At 39.1% G+C, this 26,527-nt stretch overlaps 1 protein-coding gene across 2 annotated transcripts in view; it reads left to right on the forward strand.

Moving 5' to 3' along the window:
• Window positions 1–12,460: 12,460 nt before the first annotated feature.
• Window positions 12,461–26,527, forward strand: part of CYTIP (cytohesin 1 interacting protein) — a 39,865-nt gene continuing 25,798 nt past the window's right edge. The window contains exons 1-5 of one of the 2 annotated variants that reach the window (XM_049615617.1): window positions 12,461–12,725; window positions 19,916–19,965; window positions 20,212–20,266; window positions 24,465–24,567; window positions 24,781–24,874. In XM_049615617.1, coding sequence (XP_049471574.1) covers window positions 12,552–12,725; window positions 19,916–19,965; window positions 20,212–20,266; window positions 24,465–24,567; window positions 24,781–24,874 — 476 coding nt within the window. In that variant the 5' untranslated portion in view covers window positions 12,461–12,551. The remainder of the gene's footprint in view (window positions 12,726–19,915; window positions 19,966–20,211; window positions 20,267–24,464; window positions 24,568–24,780; window positions 24,875–26,527) is intronic. The other variant, XM_049615618.1, reaches the window with a different exon arrangement.

Below are 26,527 nucleotides of genomic sequence, written 5' to 3' on the forward strand. Positions count from 1 at the left end.
ATACACAGCTGTGAAAGGGTCCTGGATACAGGCCGAGGAAGGGGCCAAAAACTATGTGAAGGACTCTGAAGCTTACTCTGTAGCTGATGTGATGGCATCCCTGGGTTTGAAATACTACGTTCTCACTGCTACGGTGTGTATAATGGAAGTGGACCAAAGTGGTTTTTAGAAATATGGTACCAGAAGAGTGTAGGTTGTGCATCAAATTCTAGCATCCTCTAGGGAACTTTAAAACCCTTAAATTCTTGTAAGACTACAATCTCATAGATCTTCCATTCCCTATGTCATTTATTCCATTCCTATGTCATTCCTATTCCATTCCTATTCCATTTCCTATGTCATTTATTTTGATCCACATAATGATGTGGCATTTCCCCCGGCATTGAGTCCATGGAGAAACGTACCCCAGATTGTCACTGACTTTGCCAAAGCCCTCAGGCTGGTAGGTGGCAGAGCTGGGGAAGGAAACAAGATCTTCTGGAGCCTAAGTCATTGCTACTGTCCTTATTGGGTCCTCACTTACTTTTATCTTAACAATTTCCTCTGCAGTCAGAGGTGCAAATGGGCATATATATATATATATATATAGTAATTGATAGGCTTGCTCAACACTGGAAATCAGTACTCTTAAGTAGATCATATCCTTGCTCAACAAGAGATGTGGACCACTTTCTGGCTGACACTGGCAGGACCATATGATCAGGTGTTCGTCCAGAGAAGCAGTAGTTCCTGTATTTTTCCATCAGTGGGGAGGGAAAAACCCTAGCTGGCTGCCTCCAGAAGCTTAGTGTCCGGACTTCTTGGCAATTTCCCAAGGCTTTTGTTTTGGGAACTAGGCCAGCTGTCTACCTATCTTAGGTTAGATCATTCATTTCACAACCTTCTCCCCAGCCCCATCCAGGTGATTAGTAAAAAAGAATGATCAGTGCTTGGCTAAAGAGAAAGTATCATTGTTTCCAAATTCAGCATAATTCCTTGTCGTGAATTTGTGTATAAAATGTCAATACTTGTCACTTCACAGACCTTTCGCTGTGTTCTGAATCAGCACCCAGATCAAGGAGGGGCTGAATAACCACCTGCTCTTGAGATTGACCACACATTCCACTTTTAATATTGTTATACTTTCTTTAAATATAAGGAAGAATGGATGTGTATGCGTTTCCTAGGGCTGCCATGAGAAGTTACCACAAACTTAGCCGCTTAACTCAGACTTTTTTTTTTTCTCTCTCACAGTTCTAGAAATTAGAAGTTTGAAATCAAGGTGTCATCAGGGCCATGTGTCCTCTGAGACTCTGGGCAGAACCCTTCCTTTTCTCTTCACAGCTTCTGGTGGTGCCCTTTCATCCCTGGTGTCCCTTGACTTGCACCCACAAAGCTTAGAAATCCAAAATCTGTCTCTGCTACATTGTGTGATTCCTATGTGTCTCCCTTCAATATGATGTTTTCCTCTTATAAGGACACGGGTAATAATACTGGATTGGGGCCCACCCTAAATCTTCATCTTAACTTGATTATGTATGCAAAGACACTCTAATAAATAAGGTCACAGGTACCAAGGGTTAGGACTTCAACATTATTTTGGGGGGGAGACACAGTTCAGTCCCTGTGGTACTCTTCCTTTTATTATGATTTAATTATGTACAAATCAGACCACTGTATCTAGATTGTAAATTTCTTAGGGGAATGAACTGAGCTACAGTAGAGGAAATAATTGGTCCCTCTTTAGTAAATCCATAGTATTTTTTAGATCTATTTTTTTAAATTTTTTTAACGTTTATTTACTATTGAGAGACAGAAAGAGACAGAGCATGAACATGGGAGAGGCAGAGAGAGGAGGAGACACAGAATCCAAAGCAGGGTCCAGGCTCTGAGCTGTGCCCGGGCACAGAGCCCGACGCGGGGCTTGAACTCACAAGCCACGAGATCATGACCTGAGCTGAAGTCGGACGCTTAACCAACTGAGCCAGCCAGGTGCCCCTTGAATTATTGTTTTAATTGCTATCATTCTGAGAGACTTTTTTCCCTATATGTCTGGATTCTGATCTCCATGAGGGCAAGGTCCTATCTGGCTCATCTTTACGTCCCCATAGTGTTAGAGCAATTTTGGGGAAGCAATATTGCATAGTGGTTAATGTTGTTATCATTGGAAATGTCTGCTGTGGATTTTAATCCTGACTGTCCTGGATATTCTTTGTGTAAGGTTAGACAAGTATGTGAGCTTCATCTGAAAAATAATGATAAATATAATACTATTCTTATGATTTTTATGAGAGTAAACACTTCAGACATTGCCAAGATGTTACTATGATTATGTACTCAGTAAATGCTTGTAGGATTGAAGGATACCAAGCAGTCTACTTATAGTTCTGCCATGAAATTACTCTGTCTCTTCAGTGAGACTTACATTTTCCAGGGCTTAGTTGTTGTTTTTGTTGTTGTTGTTGTTACCCCAAAATTAAGGGAGTTAGATGAGATGACTCTTAGGTTCGTTCCAGTCTAACATTCAGTAAATTCAGCTAGTATTTTCTTATGACTTCAAGGATATATATGTTTTTTCAGTTGTATATTTAGTTGATTCTATATTGAAGATTCTAACTATGGATTTACCAAAGAAGGATGCATTGTCATTGGTTTGTCTCCTGTGCTTACTACCTTGTACAGTGTCTGTCTGACTTTATTATTTCCATTAAATAATAGTTAGGAAAAATTTATAGATGCCCATTTTAGCCAGCTCTGTTCATAACTTTATGGACACAAGGAAATGACTAATACACTGTCCTTCCCTGTATTACATTTGGATCTCAGAGAAATTAAGATTTCATGTCTTTCCTTCTTTTTGTAAGTAGACAGGGATGGAAGTAAAATAGAGAATTCTGATATTCTAAGAGTTACCTTATTGTTCTTCTGTATTTCCTTCTGATGCACACGTACACACACACCCCATCTCTCTAGACTCTAAAAGCAAAAATGGAGAAGGTGAAGTACACTCCATTAAGTTGCTTCCTGCTAGCCTTTCTCTGCTGCCTCTCTTGCTATTGTCAAAAGCAAGTCCCTTACAGGCAGTAAGGTCAATCCAGGCAGCTCCAGGTGTTCAGTAGATTGGACAGTTGTCTACTTAGGAAACTCCAAGGTGCACACTCCCTCCCAGAGTTGTTCTGCTTGGACTGGCTTATTTAACACCTTTATCCATTCAGTTAGGAATAGTTTGGGCCTCTCCAAGAGGCAATACTTGAGCTGAACTTTGAAGAGACAGAGGACAAGCCACCTGAAGATGGTGGGGAGAGCACTGTTTTGGGCATAGAGAAAAGTGAGTGCAAGAAGCCCTGAGGAGGAACTGCTTTCTGTTGGAGGGTCAGAAGAAAGGCCAGTGTAACCAGGGTGTGGTATGATATGAGGTCATAGGATCTACCAGAATATACACAACCTGAAAGGGCAGGCTAAGGAGTTTGGATTTTATTCAAAGGCCAGGAGGAAATTACCTACCTAGCAAGTAGGTATTTTAGTCTTCCAAGTCGTATGCAAAATTCCAGTCCCAGACAGGTGTCTTGCTTTCTAAGAAGCTCCCTTCTACAGTTCCGAAACCCTTCCCCATTCTGTGGGGTGGCACTGCCTGCAGCCCCTGGGCGAGTTAAGAAAAAGCTGAGTACTGAGGGTGATGCAAGGTGTTCACTGAGGGAAAAAGAAGAAACACTGTCACTTGTTTACCTTGAATTTTGATGAAAGATCTGGGTTTTGAAATGGAGCTATGCGTGTGTGGTGGGGAAGGGGAGGGGTAATAGAAGACTAATGAGAACTGAACTTGGCAGTTCTGCCATTCAGGAGGGGGTTTCAATAGGACGAACCGGTGCCCTTTACTTGCATAAAAATCAGTGGCTTGTGATTGTGTTCCTCTCCTTTACTACACTATGTTGTGGGGAGTCCAGCGGTCCTTCCTGAGGAAGAAGTTTAGTTGGTTGACAGAAAATGATAAAGAAATATGAAAGAATTCCCTAAATGGGTGCAAAATATCCCATTAAATAAAGCAAAATCGTAGGCTGTGAACAAACATCACATATCCAATAATTCTCATCAATAAGCTTAAACAGGTATGGTGACCTTGAAAATGCTAAGATATTATTATCAACAAAAGGTGATTGTCTTTTTAACATTCTCTGTGAATTGTTGGTATTTTTTTAAGTTGACCAACTAGTATAGGAATGCATATTTGTTATTAAAGGTTCAAAACACATAGACTAAATTTTGTAGGGCTTCTTTCATACCCCTCCTCCCTTGCCCCCACAGCACCTTCTCCAGCAGTAACCAGTATTCACAGGTTGGCATATGTTTGTGCACATCTACATAAATGATCTTTTTTTAAGGAACAAACATGGGATCCTATTATGCACATTATTCTTTTCTCTTGCTTTATTTCCCTTAAAGATCTTTATGCATGTACATATTTATTTTGTATTTTCTAATGGGTGCAGAATATTCCATGGAATTATCATCAGTTACTTAGACACTTCCCAATATATATACATTTAAAACTCCAATTTTTCATAATTACAAATAATGTCACAAGAAACATTTTTGTACTGTTTTCTGCATGTGTTAAGAGTACCTCTGTATGGTAAATACTTAGTAGAATTCCTGGTGTGTATATTTTGATTCCAATACTGTCAAATTATTAATAAAGCTTTATTGATTTATATTCCTACAAAGTTCTAAGAGTCCACTTAACTGTAACTTAACCAGTACTAGGTATTATCCATTCTTATTTTTTGTTTATCTGGTGGGTAAAATTAGTGTATAGTATTTCAAGTTTTACTTTCCTGATTGCTAACATGTTTGAATATCCTTTAATAAATGTGTTGATGCCTTGTATTTCTTCTGTAATCAATTGTGCATCACAAACTATTTCTTGGTATCTGCCATTTAGCTTTGACCTATGTTCATTATAGTTTTCATTGGACATAAATTTTTAATCTTTATGTTGCTAATGCTGTCTGGACTTTTATATTGTTAGGAAAACCATTTCCAACCTGATCTTACTATAATATTCTGTATTTTCCACTACTATTTTATATATGTAAATTTTTTTCTTACGTTTAACTTTTTAAACCATCTGGAATTTATTATCCATCGTAATAAAATACTATCACTTAATTTTTTTCCACATGGGTAGCAACCACATTTATTGAAGAGTCTATTCTTTTCCTAATGAAATTAATTGCTTTAATGATATAATACCTGAATATGCATGGATATGTTTGGGATTCTCTTTCCATTTGACAATATTCTATTTGTTAATATTCTTTTTATTGACCTATTCTATTTGATGGTGTTAACTCCTATGATATTTTTTGATACTCAGGTACGATAGTTTTCTCAATTCCCATACTTACCTACCACTATTATTTTCAAATTCTTCTCCGCTAGTCTTGTGTACTTTCTTGTTCAGAGGAGTGTAAGAACATATATAAAATGTTATAAACAAACAAGCTAACAAAACCTGTGGGGATTTTGATGTGCAGTACATTGAATACTTTAGGAAATTTACAGATATCTTTATAAGAAGGACTCTTCTCATATAGGAACATGGTATTTCTTTTCCTTAGTCTGGATTTTATAATGTTCTTCATAAAATCTTAAACATGCTAGGTTCATTCCTATTTTATGGTTTTTGGCTCTTTTGATAATGTTTCTCTCCCCCGTTATTTCAGTTCTTTTCATCCATTGCTGCAGTATGATAAATTCATTTCTCTTTATATGGTATCCTTTGAAACTCACACTTAAGAAAACCGTCTACTGAGTCTACTTTTCAATGGCTTGCAGATTGTCACGGATATTCTAGTTATGCAACCATATCACCAATAAAGATTATAGTTTCTCTCTCTCTCTCTTGCACACACACTCATCTATGTATACACACATATGTATATATTATCTATTTGTAAATATTTTATCTTCTTGCCCACATGCTTAAGGTCCTATTCTTTGACTCAAATGGATCTGAATGAACTCATTTCAGTGAATTACCCCTATGTTCAAATGGAAACCACATACTTTACTGAAGTAATTTTTATTAGGTATAGCTGATACTTTTCACCTATTTTATGGTTGTTAGAGTAAAAAACAATACATATTTTGACCTTTATGTTTAAACGTGTTGGTCATATCCCAAATGCTTTATTAATGAAGCAACTTTAAAAGAAAAAAAATAGCTACTTTTTTTTTTTTTAAGATAATAATCCTCAAGCAAGGAAAATATTCTGGTAATTAGGTGGCCAATTTATTTCTCTTAGAGACTTTATATTTCTGAGAAAGGCATCTTCATATCAGAGAATGACTTCTTTAGGATGAAAATGTACTTCAGTTTGCTTAAAGCATCTTCACCTTTCTCTTAATAAATTCATGGGGAAAAAAAAGTAGTTTAAAAACTTTTTTCAGCAAATCCAGAATTACGGATCCTTGGGCTACTGATCACTCGTTACTTTGTGTTCATGCTTAAAGAGTCTTTACTATTGTTACAGGAGCAACGGCACCAACAGACAGACCCCAGTCAGGCAGGCCTCCCATAGAGAAAGTGCCCTTCTCCAAAAGGGTTGGAAGGGCCTTGTTCTGATTGGTCAATACTGACAGGCAATTCAGGAAGCTCAGTGGTGTGGTTTGGAGCCGGGGTCTCCCATTTTAAGTCTGGCTTGTATATAAGGCTGCATTGTGGCCCCTTTCTGGTTCTGTCCCGGAGGAGAAACAGTTTCACAGGAGTAGGCAACAGAAAGCGCCTCAGGTACACAATGTTTTTCATTTGGGGCTTGTCCCCATGAACCCTAACTATCTCACTGTTAGTGTTTTTCCCTCCAAAAGAGAGCCATGTCTGTGAATACCGGGAAACTCATTTGCGGACTGACACTTTCTTAACGAGTGACTTAACAGGCTATTATTTTTCACACAGTATGTGTTGTGATTCGTTTCTCTGTTCTATAAGCCTGTAGCTTTCGTTTTTTAAGCCAAGGAAACCATGTGGTATGAGGAGGAACACAGTACAAAGCAAATAAAGATGGAGCTACTGTGGTTCAAGTCAGGGCTGGAAATTCCAGAAGCTGGCACACCTTTCTCCTCCGGGTAACTCAAGGATCTTCTTACTGAAGAAGAGGAGTATTCTTCTTACTGTATTCTGAGGAGTACAGTCTTAAAAGTATTGTAGGGGAGTGCCTGGGTGGCTCAGTTGGTTAAGCTAGAACTTTTGCTTTCAGCTCGGGTCATGGTCCCGGAGTCTGGGATCCAACCTTGCGTTGGGCTCTGCGCTGAGTGTGGAACCTGCTTGAGAGTCTTTCTCTCTTCCTCTGCCCCTCCCTCCCTTGCATGCGCGCACACGTGCTCTCTCTTGTGTGCGCTCTCTCTCAAATTAAATAAATAACTAAAATAACTAAAATAATTTGTAGAGACTGTGTCCTGAAGACTTAAGTCCTTCGTACCTACAAAGCATTTTGTATAGATGTATTGACACACCCACAGAGATCCGGGATAAAACCTACACACATAGGTATCACCTCAAAGTGGCCCACATACAACTTTATACCTTTAACATGGACCTTTTTAGAGACCCATCTTTGTCATATTCCCATCATGCTCAGAGCACGCTCCCTAAACCTGAAGTAGGTAAAATGATGTAAATAAATTTTTTTAAAAAGCAGTTAATTATGTTTCTATGCGATAAATGCACAAAATGAATGCACAAAGATAATCTGTTTTTACATTTGAAATAAGGCTTGAAATTATCTTACTGAATGGATTCATGAACAACTGATCCAGATAATCTGTTTAGGACCCCAGATGAATTCAGCAGCTAAATCTCTTAGGTGGCACTATAGTCTACCCATAGCTTCATGACTGGTTGGATTAAGCTTTAATAGGTCAGAAAATTTCCTTGTACTTGTAATAAAACATAATGGATATGATCTATTGTTAACTATTATTTATATTAGATTTAAAGTCTTGCGTGTGTGTGTGTGTGGTTTTAAATAAGTACGTCACAACTTGAAGCTAATATTTGGTTTGTATCCACATTAGGGTTTCTAATATAGGGACTTCATGATCTCTGTTTCTATTATTTCCCTCTCCTGAGCTTGTTATTTTTCAGAGCCAGCCCTGATTGTCGTTTACCTTTTTCTGAAGAAGGAGAATTCCCTTTAAGCAACTCTCTCAGAATCCCAGGGACCCACACAGAGTTTTTGAGGAAGATAGAGACACCCATCCACCCAGTCCAATCACACAAATAGGTGAGAAATAGGACAAACCAGTTGTCACTGTTAGTCAGCTCTCAGATATGAGAGTAGCCCTACCAAATTAAATTTACCTTACATAAACTCAAACATAAAAGACTCAAATATTGTCTGTGTGACTATAACCTGTGTCTATGTCAGTGCAAGTAGCCAAATAAGGGCTTCCTGTGTAAATGAAGGCAAAACGCAAAAATAAAACAAATAAGCAAAACCAAACACCAAACCAAAACAAAACCCTATGGTTTTCCAGGAAGCAAATGAAGACTTCTTGTGCAAATAAAGGCAAACAGCCAAAATAAAATAAACCCAACAACTGTCTTAAAACCTGAAAGACACAAAGGAATTCTTGGGTTTTTCTTTTTTTTCTTTTTTTTTTTTTTTGAGCAGCCATTTCCTTCTGTCCCATATCTACTCTAATGAATAGATGAATTAGGGGTAACGGAAACCCAGAAATTTCTGACGTTGGCTCTGACAGTGTTTTGCAAGCATTGCAAAATGGTACAGGACAGCAAGGGTTTTCACATGTACTCTGGCCTTTAGACTGCTCACCCTTGCTGCATATATGAGCATTTGGTGGTAGATAAGGCATTTCATAGGGAATTAAAGTAATTTCCTTTGAAGTTTTTCCTTTTGAATTCTTATTACTTAAAATTCAATAATAATACTCTACTTTGAACCAAGTGCTATGCATGGACTATTTTATCTGTTCTTCCCTACAAATTTTTATTTTAGGTATGTAAAAACTGTGGTTTAGAGAGCGTATTAGTCAGCTTGGACCAATACTATAATAACAAATACCACAGACCGGGTGGCTTAAACAATAGAAATTTATTACAGTTCTAGAGGGTGGAAAGTCAAAGATCAAGGTGCCCATAGATTGGGTTCCTGGTGAGAGCTCTCTTTCCTCTCTTTCTGGCTTGCAGACGGCTATCCCCTCCCTATGTTTTCACATGGCAGAGAGACAAGAGAGCAAGCTAGCAGGCACTAGCTCTCTGATGTCTTTTCTTATCAAGACATCAATTCTATTGGATCATGACTCCACCTTAGGACTTCATTTAATTTTAATTACCTCCTTAATTATAGGTCCTGTTTCCAAATACAGTCACACTGGGGTTTGGAGCTTCAGCATATGAGTATAGTGGGGCACAATTCAGTCCATAGCAGAAAGAATAAATGACTTTTCCAAGGTCAAATGCTACTTGCAGAGCCAGGATTTGAATCCAAAAAGTTAGGCTCTGAAACCGCTGTTGTTAACCTTCTTATAGCTGTCTATGAGTTTAATGGGTGTTACGGAATTGGCCAAGTTTGCCTTCTAGACCCTCCTGACTTTCTATGTTCCGTCCTCTAGGTATATACCCTTCTCAGAGGCCTCTATCACATCTTGCCCATGTTCCAGCTCCTCAGGGTTCAATTCATTTGTACTAAAACTTAACTCAATCCACGAGTATTTGCATAGTTATGAAAAAATGCCTCGAATAAGAATGTCCCCCCCCCCAATAATGGGATGTTAGCTTTCTGAGTAGACGACAGACATATATATATTTTTAAGCTTATTTATTTTGAGAGAGAGAAGGAGATAGATGAGAGAGAGAGAGAGAGAGAGAGAGAGAGAGAAATGGGAGAGGGAAAGGAAAGCGGAAGGGAGGGAACATGAGTGGGGGAGGGACAGAGAGCACAGAGCCTGATGCAGAGCTCCAACTCCATGAGATCCTGACCTGAGCTGAAACCAAAATTCAGGTAGTTAACTGACTGAGACACCCTGGTGCCCCATGACAGACATATTTTAAAAGAGATTCTTTCTGCATCTCTCAGATTTCTCTTTATGTAAGATTGTGGCTCTTTGGACTATGGGTCCATAATACAAGAATTTTCTACCAGTTTAGTTTTTCTTCTTTGGTGCTTTAGATGAATATTAATTCATTTTTGTTAAATATCTACTTCCCTCCCCTTTTTGTTAACAAACATTGCTTGAATGCTTTCTATACATAGGACACGAGTATACATTTAAAGATACAAATTGGCTCTTACTTTCCAGGTGTAATCTAAATATCATACGTTAAGTTCAAAAGAAAGATCTGAAAAAAATGATATGACATTTCAGAGAATAAAGTTAGATAAGAACTGGACTTTTTAAAAGTTTTATTTTATTTTATTTTGTGGACAATGAGGCAATTTTGAAATCTTTTGAGTAGGTAGATAGATTGATCTGATTTATTTTCTGAATCAGCTTTATAAAATAAAGGGGAGGATGAAGAGGAAGAGAGTTCAGAATAGTGTAATTACTCTGAGGTAAATTCTATAGAACAAATAAATTGTAAATAGTAGAACACCTTTGTGAATCAAGGGTTTGAGGCTTGAAGTCATATTTGTATGAAAATATTAGTATTTCTCCACATTTTATCACAAAGGCTATTTTTGATGGAGGATGTTATTAAAAATATTTAATAACTGGTATGACACAAGACTTTGACAATCAGAGAAGGGAACTGGCCAATCAAAATAGGCCAGGTCCTAAATATATAATTAACAAGACTGACCAATCTGGTATATACTGACTGAATGTCAGCTCTGCCTTTGTCTCTGGTTGCACAGCAATGGATCTTACGATTTGAAAGATTCTCCTTCTTAAACAAATGTCATAAAATAAGTAAAGCTTTTTTTTCTAATTTCTTAATTTAATAATAAACTTCTATAATTTATATTAGCTAAGGTCAGCATAACAAATTAAATTGATACAATTTTGGCATCCATCTGTAATGCTTCGTTGTCATTTTGCTATATGGCCTTATATCAGGCAAGTGTATAATTTCCATTTGGCATTTTGAAATATGAAAATATTTACTTAACTTTATAAAATTCTGAGGGGGCAGGTGCACTGCTGTCCTCAATTAATAGTGTTGATTTAAGTCATGTACCTCATAGCCTGGAGATGTTTTAAAATCTCTCTCTCTCTCTCTCTCTCTCTCTCACACACACACACACACACACACACACACACACACATACCACATAAATGTCTTCATAACTGACACATTCTTTAGTTGTCAAAGTCTCTACCACTCTCTTTTGTTTTACACATTTATGTTATATTATTTTACCCATCTGGGCCCTGAAGGCAAATGCAGTTGTAATACCTGATTTAGATATTTTTATGTTTTTAGAAACATCGTTTTGTTCAAGATTTTACCCTTTATATTTGGCAGCTTCTGTTCGGCCTGGATTTACCTTGACCTCCATTTTAGTTCAAAACTTTCTAACTCCTTTACATCCTACTACTGACCTTCACAATTATTTTGAAAATCACAGTTGACTTTTTCTAGTAGGTAAAACTTCTTTTTTTGGTTTTTGTTTTGATTCTTTTCTCTACTTACATCCCCGCTCCTCCTCTGAAACCAGTTGTCTCAAAACTACAGGTCTCAAACCCCCACCAAAAAAAGTATCTGTGATCTTGAGTACTTCATGATGGCGTCCTTGACCCATATTCATGCCGGGACCAACAAGAAACATTCTTGCGCCACCTTGGTTTGCCTGATAACTTCCTGTTCTTTCCATTATTCCCCGAGGACCACAGGCTGATACTGCAGCAAAGTCCAGTCTAAGAGAGGGTCAACTTTGAGCTCTGAACGTGCTGGTCTTCTCCTCCCATTGTTCCTTGTAAGATGATGGATAATTTTAGTCAGGACAAAGTAGTAGAAGGGCAACTGGAAGAATGCTGAATGGTTATCCAAGTGGCAGATATAATGCCTTTTTGATGAACTTTAATGAGCTAGGGTGTACTTTGGGGAAAGTACATTACAAGGACTTTGTAAGAGAACATTATGGCTGGACCCTGTAATTCTTGCTTATATCCACAAGAACTGAATGCGTATCTTGACTTTGACATTGAACTGCCCGTATTAAGTAGGAGAATGGGTGGGTAGCAAATGGCAGAACTTGGGGAAATATTTCTTTCTTCCTTTTAAAATAAGGCAGATGGTTTTTTGAACACAACTTGCCACAGCTCATAAAAGCATAAGAGTTCTGGTTTTTTGAAAGAGAAAATAATAAGTTGATTTTTTTTAACGGTAAAAGTATTGTTTCTCCCAGGGGCTTAAAGAAAAAAGGCATTGAGAAATGGGAGTGAACTGCAAGATAGGGTTTGTGTAACAAGTACCTAAAACCACAGAAGTCACATGGGCTCTTTCTGCTTTGCTACTTTTGATTACTTGTCAGAGGGTTAGAGTTTTAGCTTCCCCCATCCTGCAAGGCCACTCAACCATGTGCTAGCTGGAGTAATCTTTATTCACAATGTCTTTACAAAGGCTCCTGCAACAGAACAGCAATGGCAATCTGGTGGACTACTGTGCTGGTCCATCTTATAACTCTGACTCTACACTCACAGGCAGCTTCCGAATGGATGATAATAGAAGGATTCAAATGCTGGCAGACACAGTGGCCACTTTGCCTCGGGGAAGAAAGCAGGTATGATTACTATTTTGTACTTTCAGAGTTTTCCTGTTCTCTTGGGAGCAGAGTGATATGTTTATCTGACTTTGCACTGAACTTGTACTTTAGAGGCTTGGAATTAGTCACTTAAGAGTATGGGGGAGGACGCAGCTAAGAAGCCCAGGTTGCTCATGGACTAGTCCAAAAGATTTAAGACCATAATAAAATATTGTTTTCAAGGCCAAACTTAAAAGAAGATTGTTTTTCTCACTTGAAGAGGTGTTCAGGTAAAATGAAAATCGTTAAGGGCATCAAACTTAGAGAGTGCATGCAGATGTGGCCCGTTTGAGAATCATTGATCTTTTCCCCCTGTATGTGTCCCATTGATTCTATGCCTCCCAGCCTCACTCCGTGATAGTCATTTTCAATGGAATGAGAGTACCTTTTCTCCGGACAGTGTTTGTTGACTAAATTATTTTCAGTGCGGGGGCACAGGTACATACCTAATGCCATTGGGAATGAAGGCTTTTACTGGATAAACTGGCAGATTGAGTACCAGCTCAGCTGTTTGCTAGCTGGTGGGACCTTGGGCAAGCCACTTGCCTAAGACTTCATTTTCTTTTCTCTGTAATGGAGATAATAATAGAACCACCCTAAGGAGCTCTTCTTTGGCGTAAGTGAAGAAAATGCGCCGTGCCTAACACAGTGCCTGACGCGAAGTTGGTGCTCAACCATCGTGTTATCATTTTTATTTTTATTGGAAGGGATTTCCCTAGAGATGAAAACTTGCTTAGGAAAATCCATGTCCAGCTGAGTTTATTTTTCGTTTCTTTGATTCTACAATTTCCAATTTTTAAAATAATTTTTTTAACCCTAGCACCTCTTCAGGTTTTAGTTACATAACTTGCTATCATGCTCCAAGTACATATCTGAATTCAGAACTGGAATTGCTTTAAAGCATGAATTTTTGCCCTTCAATCCTCCATGTACATCATGTGCTCCTCTTAAGCCTTCTAATTTCAGGATTAGAGAGTTAGAGCATAGTGGGCGAGTCATGATCTTTTCTCAGCAATGTATACAGCTGATTCCTCGTTATTTTTCACAATGAAGATAAGGGCATAATTTGCCATGGTTGGGATTTTTGATCTTCGTTTAATGCACAAGTGCTTTTATGACATTACGTTTAATCAAATGATGAACATTTCTATCAATTTACTGCCTGTCTGAAAATAAAGCAGCTATAGGAAGCACCAAGGTCTTTATTCAGGTTTCAGATATGGAGCAGTGTGTAGAAGGTACAGAGATGAAAAGAACGCATTTCCTGGCCTTTTAGGGTTAACAATTCAGTAGGCAGAACAAAATAGGCATTACACAACATAAATGCTCTAATTCAAGGACATGTCTTTTAATATAACCTTGAAGGATAGGATGTTCCAGTTCTGAACGGTATTCCAGAGCAAGGGAATAATTAATGCCAAGGCACAGATCTCGGGGCCTTTAGGGCACATTGAGGTAACAGCACATTATTATGTCTGGAAGACCCAATAAGTGTCTGTTGAAGGGGAGTGGAGACCTTGGTGCTGGGCTCCTTTACGTTGATCTTAGCGTAAAGGCCGAGAAGCCAGCGGGCTGCTTTACTAAACACTTCCCCTGAGGAAGCAGTGATTTGACCAACACAGGTAGCCACTGGGCATGTTTGAGCAGTAGAGGGTTTTAGGAACCTCACTCTAGAAACATGGTGTGTACGTGGGTAGAGATTAGCAGTGAGGGACCAACTTTTATAGTAGTTGGAGAAAAAGGAAATGGACAGAATGGAGAGGAGACCCGGGGACTTGGCTGTGAAAGGCAGTGAAAACGGAGGAGTCACATCTGGTCTTAAACTCGAGGGAAGATAGCTTCCACTAAAAAGAAGGCAGTCAGTACGAGGTTACTGGAAGGAGATAAGGAGAGGGATTTGGGCACACAAAACACATGCATTGTGCATAGGTATATAACCTATATACATACAAATGCCCACATTCTCACACCGAGGAATCTATCTGATGTTCTCATCTTTTTAGGCCCCGTCTTCTCCCTTTTCTCTTATTCTCTCCCATAGCAAACTCCTATTCAAACAGCGTTTTCTTCCTGTTGTGAGAATGACTTTAAGGAAAAAAAGAAGGCAAAACAAAAACTCTCTTCTGCATGATACTTATGATTCTGTAGAGTTAGCATCAATGAGACTTGATGCAAGTTTATCCCAACATTTCAGGCTTTTCCAAATGGATGTTCATTTCCTTTAAGTGGTTTGTAGAGAATAATCACCCATTTGGCACTCCCTGAATCGCAGGCAACAAGATCCCTGTGAGGCAACCACATGAGCAGGTGTTTTTCTGCCCACTGTTATTTTCAACACTTTCAGGGCTGACGTCAACAGTTCATACTTCTCGTTATTGTTGGCTTTGGTTTCTGCAAAGCTGTATCTGGTGAGCACGTAGTTTCAGATTAATCTTCGGAAGCATTTGGGTGTTTACACTTGGAATTGCTTAAAAATAGATTTCTGTGTGTTCCTCTTATCTCAATACCTGTATTTGTAGGAGGCGACAGACATCTCAGTACAGCTTCTACTTCTGAACATATTTTTTGGGGGTAAAAATCCCTGCAAAGGGAAACAGTGTGGGAAGGAGACGGGAGGAAATACAGATAGGCTTTATAAATGTGGTGATAACAAAGGAGTAGTGATTGTACCTCTGGGCCGCTCCCTCAAGGGTAGTAGGTTGCAGTTGGAAGGCAGTTTAAGAACCAGGGACCTGACAAATGGGTTAGAAACTGGAATGTGCTTCACTGGTACCACAGGTTGTCTTTGCCTGACGTTCTCCAGGTTATTGAATTATTACTCAATAGGCAACTTCAGAAAGGGTGAATTCACTTAAAAGTTCTGATACGGAATTTTGTGCTAAACTCTGGAACGTGTCTATTTCTGGGATGGGTTCTGCCCTGCAGAAGCTTTCACATGATTTCTGTCTGTTCACCTGTCTGTGACCCCGAACTCCCAAGTTTCTAACTGCAACAAGGCATCTTGATCATTAAATGAATACTTTTAGGTACAACACTGTGTTAATTTCACTACAAAATAATTGGAAAAGTATTCTCTAATTCATACTGTGGCATGCCTTGAGTGAACAGCCCACAGTTTTTCTTGGAAAAAAAGCTCATGAGTCCACAGTGAGACTTTCTTGGGAAGCTGTGATGTTTATTTGGGTTCCTTAAGGGCACTTACGACTTAGGAAATTGCACACGGTTTCGTTATTTTGCTGTATCTTAGAATAGTCTGTAGAGCCCTGCTAACTCAAGGTTCCTGGGTTAAAAGGGAAACAGAAAAAAACAAAAACAAAAACAAACCTGGATTCCTGGAAGAATTAGGGAGATTGCAGCAGAGACTGGAGAAGAGAACAAGGCACAGGATTTGGGCTTTTGAAACAAACAATAGAAACAAAAGAAACATGTTAATATATATCCTCTCTCCACCCCCAATACTTTCCGGAAATGCATTCACTCAGTGGGGACCAGGAAGTAACAATCTGTTACTTAGCAGCAGAAGTGGCTGCAGTATTGAACTTTGAGCTCCTGTGAGTCTGCTGGCTCTCTGGCTGAGCTACAGATTACCCTGATCTTTTGCAAACTGACAGCTGAAATATTTAGTGTTGGCTTCCCCCTAAAGAGGGACATTGTAAATCACCGCATAGCGGCAAAAATTCCGTTTTGAATATTAATGCCTGATCTTTGAAGCCCTCTGACTAAAAACAAAAGAAGAGGAATCATAAACTCAACCCCAGGCATCTTTATATTAGTGGCTAACAAGGGGTTAAGGAGCTTTGTCTAATCAGCGGTCGTCATTGAATGTGTGGCTTGCAGGCCTGCCAAATTGCCAAACCTAGAGTTCTCATATTAGATAATGTGTAATAAAAGACAGCTGTTGCCGGCATATGCCGTTCATCACACACCCGTTCCTTATCCATATGTTTTGGTGTCTCCGCTGCAACCCCGAGAAAAGGCTCTGGCTGGGAGCGCATTCGGGAGCACTGACACCCCGGGTTACAGTCTAGAACGGGTTAGAGCCTAGAACAGGTTAGAGCCTAGAACAGGACCGCTCACTCTAGGAAAAGGGCTGTAGGCAAAATATTTTTCAAAGGGTGACGCTTTGGATAAGGCCTTAGGCATGCTTCTTCCCACTTAGGCAGATACCCGGGTGCCTGAGCACGGGCTGAACCCTGAGAACATTCCTTTCCACATGGCCTGAGTCTGACAGCCCAGATCACATGCAAGGAGGCTGTGTGTCAAGATGTGGCACATGTCAGAGAATTTGATGGTGCCTAATTTGTTTAAATTGTTTTTTCTTTAAACATTAGGTGCCTAAGAGAGGTTCATTGCTAATTTAGAGTAGAAACTAATTTACAATTTGACTTAGTCTGATTTTGTGTGTGTGTCACTGGTAACCCAAATCAGGTGAGCCACAGGAATTGGGTCTCTGCCGTGCGCCTCACGGTGTGCTAGGCAAATATTTTCAACTAGTCGATTAGCTAGATAGAAAGGTTAGCCAGAGAAAAGTAGGAAAATTGCTTTGGGTTTGTCTTGTGGAGTTAAACTATTTTATATTTGAATTTATCTGGAATGATTTTTTTTTTTTTTTTTTTTTACTTTAGAAGGCAGGTTACAGGTGGACCAGATGAAATCTTAAGGTTCCTGTCAGTGCTATGATTATTTTCCTGGCAAAAGGGCATTTAAAATTGCGAGGAAAGGCTGGAAATAACTCATTCATTTTTGCCACCATTTATTCATTTGGCAGTTATGTATTAAGGCATTAGAACTTCCTTTGTTTCCTATTAATCCTTTATGGGTCTTGCTGTTTTTGGACTGAGATGGTTTTGTTCTTTTTGTTTTGTTTTTCATTTTTGATGTTGCCACGTGTTTGGGATTTTCTTAAATTTAATTTTATATTTTTAATGATTACCCTTGAGTTTTTCCTGCAAATATTTAAAATTTGATGAAGGGCAAAGTTGAAGAATATTTTAATGCATTTCTCCTGAACTTGATCTTTCATCACTACTTACTTACATTGGTGTCTAATAGTTTACTTCTATTTGTCTATTTAGCTATTTTGAAGTTTCCCCTATATTCCAGGCACTGCACTAGGCACTGGGGTAGAAAGGAAAACAAGTACAGTCCCCACGTGGCTCTAAGGATAAAGATAATTCTGTACAGAGGCGAGGTATTTGATCCAGCATACCCTTTATATAAATACACATACAGTCTCCACATACAAGAATATGTGAATAATATGATGAATATTGATAGCAAGAGTAGTATTTTTAAATATAAGCCCTGGTTATGATAACAGGTAACAGGTAGATATGACCTACCTAAGAAGCTTGCAATTGGAAACAAGGATAAAAGCCAGGGAGATGCAAATAATGAAAGTCGATTGAGACAATGTGAGTGCAGTGTGCTGGCAAGATGAAAATACTTGGCAATATCAAGTTTATTGCTCTCTTTTATAAGAAGGCAGCCCTACTGCATAGCTGAGTTGTCCCTAGCCCATGTTTGTGGTTAGTAGGACAAATCAGGATGAAATAAGCTATGCACATTGTTGCAGGCCATCTATCGTTAGTCCTTACAAATTGAAAATAAATAATTTCTGGCAAATCTAGAGAATCTTTTTGGGTCTGAGCCTTCTGATTGCAGACTTCAGGATGATGCAAATGATTTGAGGGGTGGAACTGAAAAGACAAGGAATTCCAAAACGTAATCAATTTGCATCAAAGCGAGGAGAGATCATCTCTTCATTGCATTAGCATAACTGACCAATCAGTAGCCAAATTCTGAATGCTGAGCCATTTCAGAAAGTTTGTGAAAAGGCTGGCATTTGGTACTTGATAATTCAGATTCATTACAGTGACGTAGGCTTCTGTCCTAACAAATGCCTTAATGAGGGTTTTCTTTGTGCATTAATTTTATGTGTTTTTCGCCTTCTGATTTTCAGCCTCTATTTGTTTGGACTATGTGTTGATCTCTTGACTTTTTTTTTTTTTCTTAGTTTATTTATTTATTTTGAGAGAGAGAGAGAAACAGAGAGAGCATGAGCGGGATAGGGGCAGAGAGAGAGGGAGAGAAAGAGAACGCGAAGCAGGCTCCATAGCGTCAGCTCACAGACCGATGTGGGGCTTGAACTCACAACCCGTGAGATCAGGACCTGAGCCAACACCAAGAGTCAGACACTTAACTGGCTGAGCCACCCAAGCAGCCCCTGACATTTTTATGTATTCACTGATAGATGACAGGCATGTCAGGTTGACCATGAAACACCCGTGGGTTAGCTAGGATTGCAGTTTACATTTTGGGCCACTGGACCAACATTTGAGAAAGGGCTGATTACCATTTGTTAATTCCTAAACAAATAACACAAAAACACAGAAAAAACAGCCATCACCTGAAAAAACAAGATGCTGCCTTTTGCTTACTTTTCCTATTTACAAGGGTAGAAGATATCTCGGAAGTTTATGTTTATAGGATCTTTTTCCAAAATATGCCGAAGAGGAAAGGTGATAGTATTCCTGTTGTTTATACTACTTGGTTCCTTTGCTCTCTTGGCTACAGATCTCACCGCACTCTTCCAGACCTTCTGCAAAAATCAATCATAAGCAGAATTGAGGTTTTGAGTCCCTGGTTTCACCTGAATTGTGCTTCTGCATATGAGTTGGTTCTTTAGAGATTCTTTTATCCTGTTAAAAACAGTAACATATTGAACTATTATAATAAATACAGTCATTTCATCAGTATCTCAAAAAACTATCAAGCATTTGAGTTTTATATGCCATTCTGTGGGTGTTGTTTTCTTTGGATTTCCGTGTGATTAGAAAATGCTATGGTTAATCTTTCGGAGGCTATTTTAAATAGAGATTAGAGATGACATTCCTTTTGGAAGCTTTGGAGTTTTGCCACATTACGTGGACTCTTTTTGCCAGGGTGTATTATTATCTGAGCCTCATTTAGCCTTTTAATGCTCCAATGTTCCCCTTCCCTGCTCTCCTTCGCTACCACTAGAAAATGGAAATTACTACCTTTACATAACAATTTCCCAGAGCTGGGCCAAAGAAGGTGACAAAGAACAAAGTGCTTGGTGATTTACAACACTCTATAGTTGTGTCTTAAGGACCTTTGGATAACTGTGTGCTTATTATATTTTTCAGCTTGCTTTAACGAGATCAAGTTCTTTAGGTGACTTCTCCTGGTCTCAAAGGTAAAGAGATTCTTGTATTTTTGTGTCTCTCACCAAGGCATTCAGGAGCACAGCTCTTCAGACTGTGGACGACAACACACACACACACACACACACACACACACACACACACACAGAGTCTCACATACTATGGTTTACATGAACGTCAGCTGTTCGTAATTGTGGCAGTTATTTAATGATATGTATGTGACAAATGTGATACTTTGGTCTTCATGCATATTTTCAATTTTTTTTTCTTTGTTACAGAAAGCTTGTTACCGTGGAAAAGCAAGATAATGGAAATTTTGGATTTGAAATCCAGGTGGGCAGTTTTCAATTTTCCAGATTTTAATGAAGAAAGTGGCACTGATAGTATGATATTTGCAAAGAAAGAGGGAAGACAGGATCAGAGAATCATGGGCTCCGTGACTTGTATCTGTGACTTTTATCCAGTGTGCAGTGGTTTGGGGGAGTTTTTCAGCGTGCTGGGTGCCATCAAGAAAAGAAAACATTGAAGCCAAAATAAAACCCCTGAGACCTGCTCAGCTCCTTGTTCTGAGTTGCTTTAGTTTTCCTGTAAGTCTGAGCCTGATCAGAAATACTTGGTTTCAGCCAGATCTTCTAAATAAGAAAGTGAAATACTCTATTACAGATGTGCATTTTATATATTTGCATTTAAGATGTGTTTTGCATAATCATTTTTGTACTGTATATCAGATTTTAAATCTATTCTCTGGCATTCAAGAAATACTTGAAAGCGTGTATATTTGTGTATATGGGACTGCATGTATTCGTGTGGAAACTCTGTTACATTTTGAGATACTAAGGATTTTATCTTGGATATGACGAAGAAAATTGGACTTTTTTCTTAATGACAACACCTTATAATTACTATTTGAAACATTTTAGAACATTTGGGTCTACCTGCATATTGTCTCATGCTCTAGGAAGTTTCTAACAGTCTTTGTAAGTTTCTATTTCTTTTTTTTTTGACATTTCAAAAAATGTTTATTTTTTGAGAGAGAGAGACAGAAAGAGAGAGTTTGAGACAGAGCGTGAGCAGGGGAGGGCTAGAGAGAGGGAGACACAGAATCTGAAGCAGGCTCCAGGCTCTGAGCTGTCAGTACAGAGCCTGATGCAGGGCTCTAACTCATGAACCATGAGATCATGACCTGAGCCAAAGTCGGACACCTGACTGATTGAGCCACCCAGGTGCCTCATATAGCTTTCAATTTCTAATAGCTTAAAAATTTCATTTCTTATTTGCTCTCTGCTTTTTCATGGCCATATTTGTAAAAATGGTGAGTTAGGTCAGATGAAGTCCAGTCCAATTAAGTGCAACAGTAATAGCTTATGTATTATTGTTTTTTTTCCTCCATCACACTTTGGCATTTCTTTTAGATAATCATATTCTTTGCATAATCGTATTCTTATAGTGCACATCAGCTTTGAGATCTTAACTTTGGTGCTGCTTTCAAAAAACTTTGGTGACTGAATATCAGCCCCCAAATTGGAAAGATGCTGTGTATTTGAAGATTAGGAACAGGAAACTGCTAATAAGTAAAACACGCCTTCTGAATAAAGAAACCAAATGGAACCCTAGCTATAATGAATAGGGAGAAGGCTATAGGAAGAAGAAAGATACTTTCTACTTTCTGAACTATTCTACTTTTTTTTTAAATTTTTTTTAACGTTTATTTATATTTGAGACAGAGAGAGACAGAGCATGAACGGGGGAGGGTCACAGAGAGAAGGAGACACAGAATCTGAAACAGGCTCCAGGTTCTGAGCTGTCAGCACAGAGCCCGATGCGGGGCTCGAACCCACAGACCGTGAGATCATGACCTGAGCCAAAGTCGGACGCTTAACCGACTGAGCCACCCAGGCGCCCCTGAACTATTCTACTTTTAAATTCGGTGACATCTATGATTCTTCTATGAGGTTTTAGAAGCATAGTACTCTCTCTTACTCCCCATTCATATGAAACGCTCTCTCTCTCTGCTGTGGAGACACTGCCTTTTGTGCTTGCTTTTAAATGAGAATTATCCAGAGGGTATGTAGCAGTTGCTACTGGAAACAAGATCGATGACTACTCACTTATCCTATTTAATGTAACAAATGAGGATTTTCTTCTAACTCTTCTATGATATATGTCATTGTTTCCCCATGTTTCTCCCCCATACCATGAATGCTGACTCCATATGGAGCACAAGTCAAAACTATCATTAGTGGACAGCAGGTTACAGCAGCTAGAACCTTTGTAGATAAACACGAGTTAATGATTTTATTTCTGAACTGCAGTGTGTTCCAGTAAAGCAGGAACCCAGTCCTCTGCCAATTTCCTCTTGGTATATGCTTTCCATTGCCAGCTCCACACCATCATCTATTTTTTTTTTTTAATGTTTATTTATTTTTGAGACAGAGAGAGAGAGTAGTGGAGGCACAGAGAGAGAGGGAGACAAAGAATCTGAAGCAGGATCCAGGCTCTGAGCCGTCACCACAGCTCCCACGAACAGCAAGATCATGACCTGAGTGGAAGTCGGACGCTTAACCGACTGAGCCAACCAAGCGTCCCCACACCATAATCTATTCTTTAACAGTCCTAAGATTTACGGTAGTCATCAAATAGGGGAAATACTCTGGGAATTTTTTGAAGACCAGATAGAGCCTCATGTATCCACATCGTGCACCCATGGTTAACATGTATTTGGGTTCTGGTCTACCAAGTGAAGGGCACATTGGCAAAGAAACTACACATCCCCTTTGGATTTCCCTGGGTGCTAGTTTTATACTGTTAGTGAGAGTCACACAGTTTGATAGCAACACAAATGTTAGATTCATACACACCAAGTTCATGTTCTCTCGGTGCTGCCTGGTGGGATTCTTAGGAGTTTCAAATGAAACAATACATCATATAAAGTCCTTAGTAACGTGCCCGGTACCAGTAGATCAAACAATGGCAGGTGTTAGAATAAAGGTCACTGGGCCTGAGAGAGGGCTATGTGACTTTTATATCTCTGAGAAATGCAGGGGATTGTTCTGTCATTGGCTTCTAAAATGGGAACTAGAAGACTAGGTGTGTGTGTGTGTGTGTGTGTGTGTGTGTGTGTGTGTGAGGGGGGCGGGAGGGATTATTTGACTATTTCAATCCAGAACTATGGGGCTTCTGCCTTTTCTTCTCTGTCCCCAATCCACAAATTTTACACTGGTTGTGCACATATATGCTGGCTGTGTAAATCAACATGTTTCCCCTCATTGTACTCACTTTGATCACTGGACCTGGAGGGCAGATTCTCACTGCTAATAAGAGCTGTTATAACGGTGGTTTCCCAGAGGAGTGACTGTTAGAGCTTTGGTTCATGTACCGCATGGACTAGATCATCTTTTCATTCCTGAAAGGGTCCAGGCTGTAGCAAGACTTCCTGGCAGAAAAGCTGTTAAAGGGATCTGACATAGAGGGAAGTGTAATAAATGACCTTTAAAGGTCCCTCGTACCTTTATGATATAGGGATTCTAAATGCCTTGCAGAGCGAATAGAGATTCCTTAGATGTTAACTAAGTCAAGTTTCTAGGAGTTGCATGCACATGATTGACTTCTGGTTCTGGAGTCTGTGTGTCTGTAAAATAAGAAGGAGTGAACATCAGGCGTTAATTTCTCCACAGAGAAGCAGTACTGTAATAGGAATAACTTTAGGAATCAGATTACTCAACTCAGATACTGATTTTGATTCTAAATGGAACTAGGCTTCGTAACTTAAATGTGTGCAAAAGAGAAATATGTTTGTTATAGGTCACTGGGCCACTATATCGAGCAATATTTATGGAGTGTTCTTGGTACAGTTTGAAACAAAAATAAAAACAAAACCAAGCTTTTGACAAACTGAGGCAAGAGACGAAGCATAACTTTTTCTAATTTAGTTGAGTGACTAATGAACCGGTGAGTATTCAGGCAGGCATACCAGAGAGCACTTAGACAAGAAGGTAATCACGTCAATTATAGCACTTTTGAAAAAATACAGGGCAGATTGTCATTATTTGCAGAGCTCTGATTTAAAATAATTATTGTTGGCACATCTCCCTTCCTGGATGTGTACTGTTCCATATGCTCTTGTAATGAGTGCTTTAGCTTGGGAGAACCACACAGAGATTTTTCTCTTTGCTTTTTGGCTACTATTGTTTTATCCCATTGGGAAATAAGAAACCTAATTTTTCTTAATAGATATGTAATAATGAGAGCATCAGGTGGTCTCTCAGGCTTGAAAATGGAAAATCTTGAGCCAGTCTTATCCCACTTTTAGTCTCACCCTGGATTTTTTTTTTTTTTAATGAAAAGGATTGGCTACAGATTTCATCATAGAATCTCAGGACTGGTACCTTTGATTCAGTTTATATTCAAGAAAGCCTTTCCAATTGTTCTTTGTACCTTTACCTGTTCTGCTGCGTAATCAACACCCTTTTATTTTTTGACACATAGATTTTGAGTTTTTTGAATAATAATTATGTATCACTTGAATTTTTAGACTTACAGGCTCCAGAACCAGAACATGTGCTCTTCTGAGATGTGCACTCTGATTTGCAAAATACAGGAGGATAGCCCAGCCCACTACGCTGGCCTGCAAACTGGTAATTTATAACTTTGCTCATGTTGGTAATGATTTAAATAGCAAGAAAAGAAATCTTTATGCTACCGAAGGTCAGGATGTGATTGCTGCTTTGAATTTTCTTCCCTCTTTTATGTTGCTAAGGTTTAGGGCTTGCTTGTTTTGTTTTATTTGCATGTCAGGAGGGATTCTTCAAGCAAGTGTTTTAACACTCACTTTTCTTGGCATCTCCCAGGTGATGTCCTTGCAAATATCAATGGTGTGAGCACGGAAGGCTTTACCCACAAACAAGTCGTTGACCTGATCAGATCTTCAGGAAACGTGTTAACGTAACTATCCATCTGCTTCCCATGGGGCTTCAGAAATGTTATGGTCTCTCACAATGCCTGTTGAGTGAATGAATAGGCTTTTTGTTCAGGATCACAAGAAGGCAGGCAGTGCACCAAAGCTTTGGGATCCCTTTTGTTTCTCAAGGTTTCCTCAAACTTGAAAGTATTGTCAACATCTAAAGTCAGAGGACATCAATAGCCCCAACATCTGTGTGGGAGGGATGACATTTAGAAAATTTATTTATTTATTTATCTTAATGTTAAATTCAACTAAACTGGCACCACATTCTCTTTGGATAGAGAGGAATTAGTCCAGCTTCCATGGTTGATATAATCTTGTGGTTAGAACAAATAAAAGGTCAGGAGGGCTGAGTTTTTTACTCTCACACCACAAGCCAATTGTTTTTCTCTTCTAGCGTTCCATGTAGCAGGAAGAAAACTCTGGTCAACCCTCCCTGCCCTGCGACACACACTCACACTTACTAATAGTCCAGACTTACTCATGGGAGAGTGTTCTCCCCAACTAGAGATTTGACTGAATTTTCTACCATACCATCCTTTAGAGCCTAATAAGACTTCAGTAATTAGTTAAAAGATGGAATTTCCTCAGTCATTCAAATGATATTTATTGAGCAAATACTATGTTTCCAGCTTTGTGATATAGGCTTAGGAGAGACAAAGACAAGGACTCTTGTAGTGCTTTATTATCTGTGGAGGGAGATGGACAAGGAAAGCCTTCAAAATAAGTAATTTTGAAATTTTAACTTTTGGTTCCTGCTATTAAGAAAGTAAAATGAGGAACGGGGTAGAATACTGAGTAAGAGGATTCTACCTGCGTTTAGAGGGATCTTGCCTGAGGAGGGGAAATCTGGGCTGAGACATAAGGAAAAAGAAGGGATGGTCATGTGAACTTCTGGTGAGAGCCTTTCAGGCAAAGAGAGAGGTCTGTGAATTCTCAAAATGGGCTTGGCATGTCCAAGAGATAGAGAAACAACCAGTGTGATGGGTGGTTGGTAGATTAGGGAGAATATAAGAAATGAAGCCAGGGAGTTGGCCAGGGGGCAGAGCATGGGTCTTGTCAGGCTAAGTAATTTAAGCATTTATTATGACTAAGGTGGGGTGTGTGTGCATTATCTCGCTCATCCTTCACAGCCACCTTGTGATGTTAGTTTTATTTCTATTTATAGAGCAAGTGCCTGAAGCTTAAGTTAGGTGGAATTAAGATCAATGATATAGTGAGTGACTGGGCTAGGATTTGACCACCCACTCTGGAAGCCAAGATCTGTTCTCTTCAGCTACCCCACAGCTGCTCATTGCAAGCTGCCAATAGAAAATCCCCTGGATGCTCTTCAATTATTCTGGTCTAAAGCTTCAAAGATGTCCTTACTGTGTGTGGGACTCCTGATGGTCCAACTCTTTGGATCCTGTGAGTTCAGGGTAAAGGAGCTCTTTACTCCAGAGAAACTTGAATCTGTATGGTTGGAGCCATATAGAATCCCAGGGAAAATGGTGGCAGTTAGAATCAGGAGGCTATGTTCCAAATGGTTGAAGTGGGTAGAACGCAGGTATGTAATTAAGGAGTAGTGGGTGGAGACAAATGGAAATTCAGACGTCAGGAAAATGAGAGACAACTGTATAAATACTGAAGAGGGT

Source organism: Panthera uncia (assembly GCF_023721935.1).
Source record: "Panthera uncia isolate 11264 chromosome C1 unlocalized genomic scaffold, Puncia_PCG_1.0 HiC_scaffold_3, whole genome shotgun sequence".
In the NCBI taxonomy this organism is placed as follows: domain Eukaryota; kingdom Metazoa; phylum Chordata; class Mammalia; order Carnivora; family Felidae; genus Panthera; species Panthera uncia.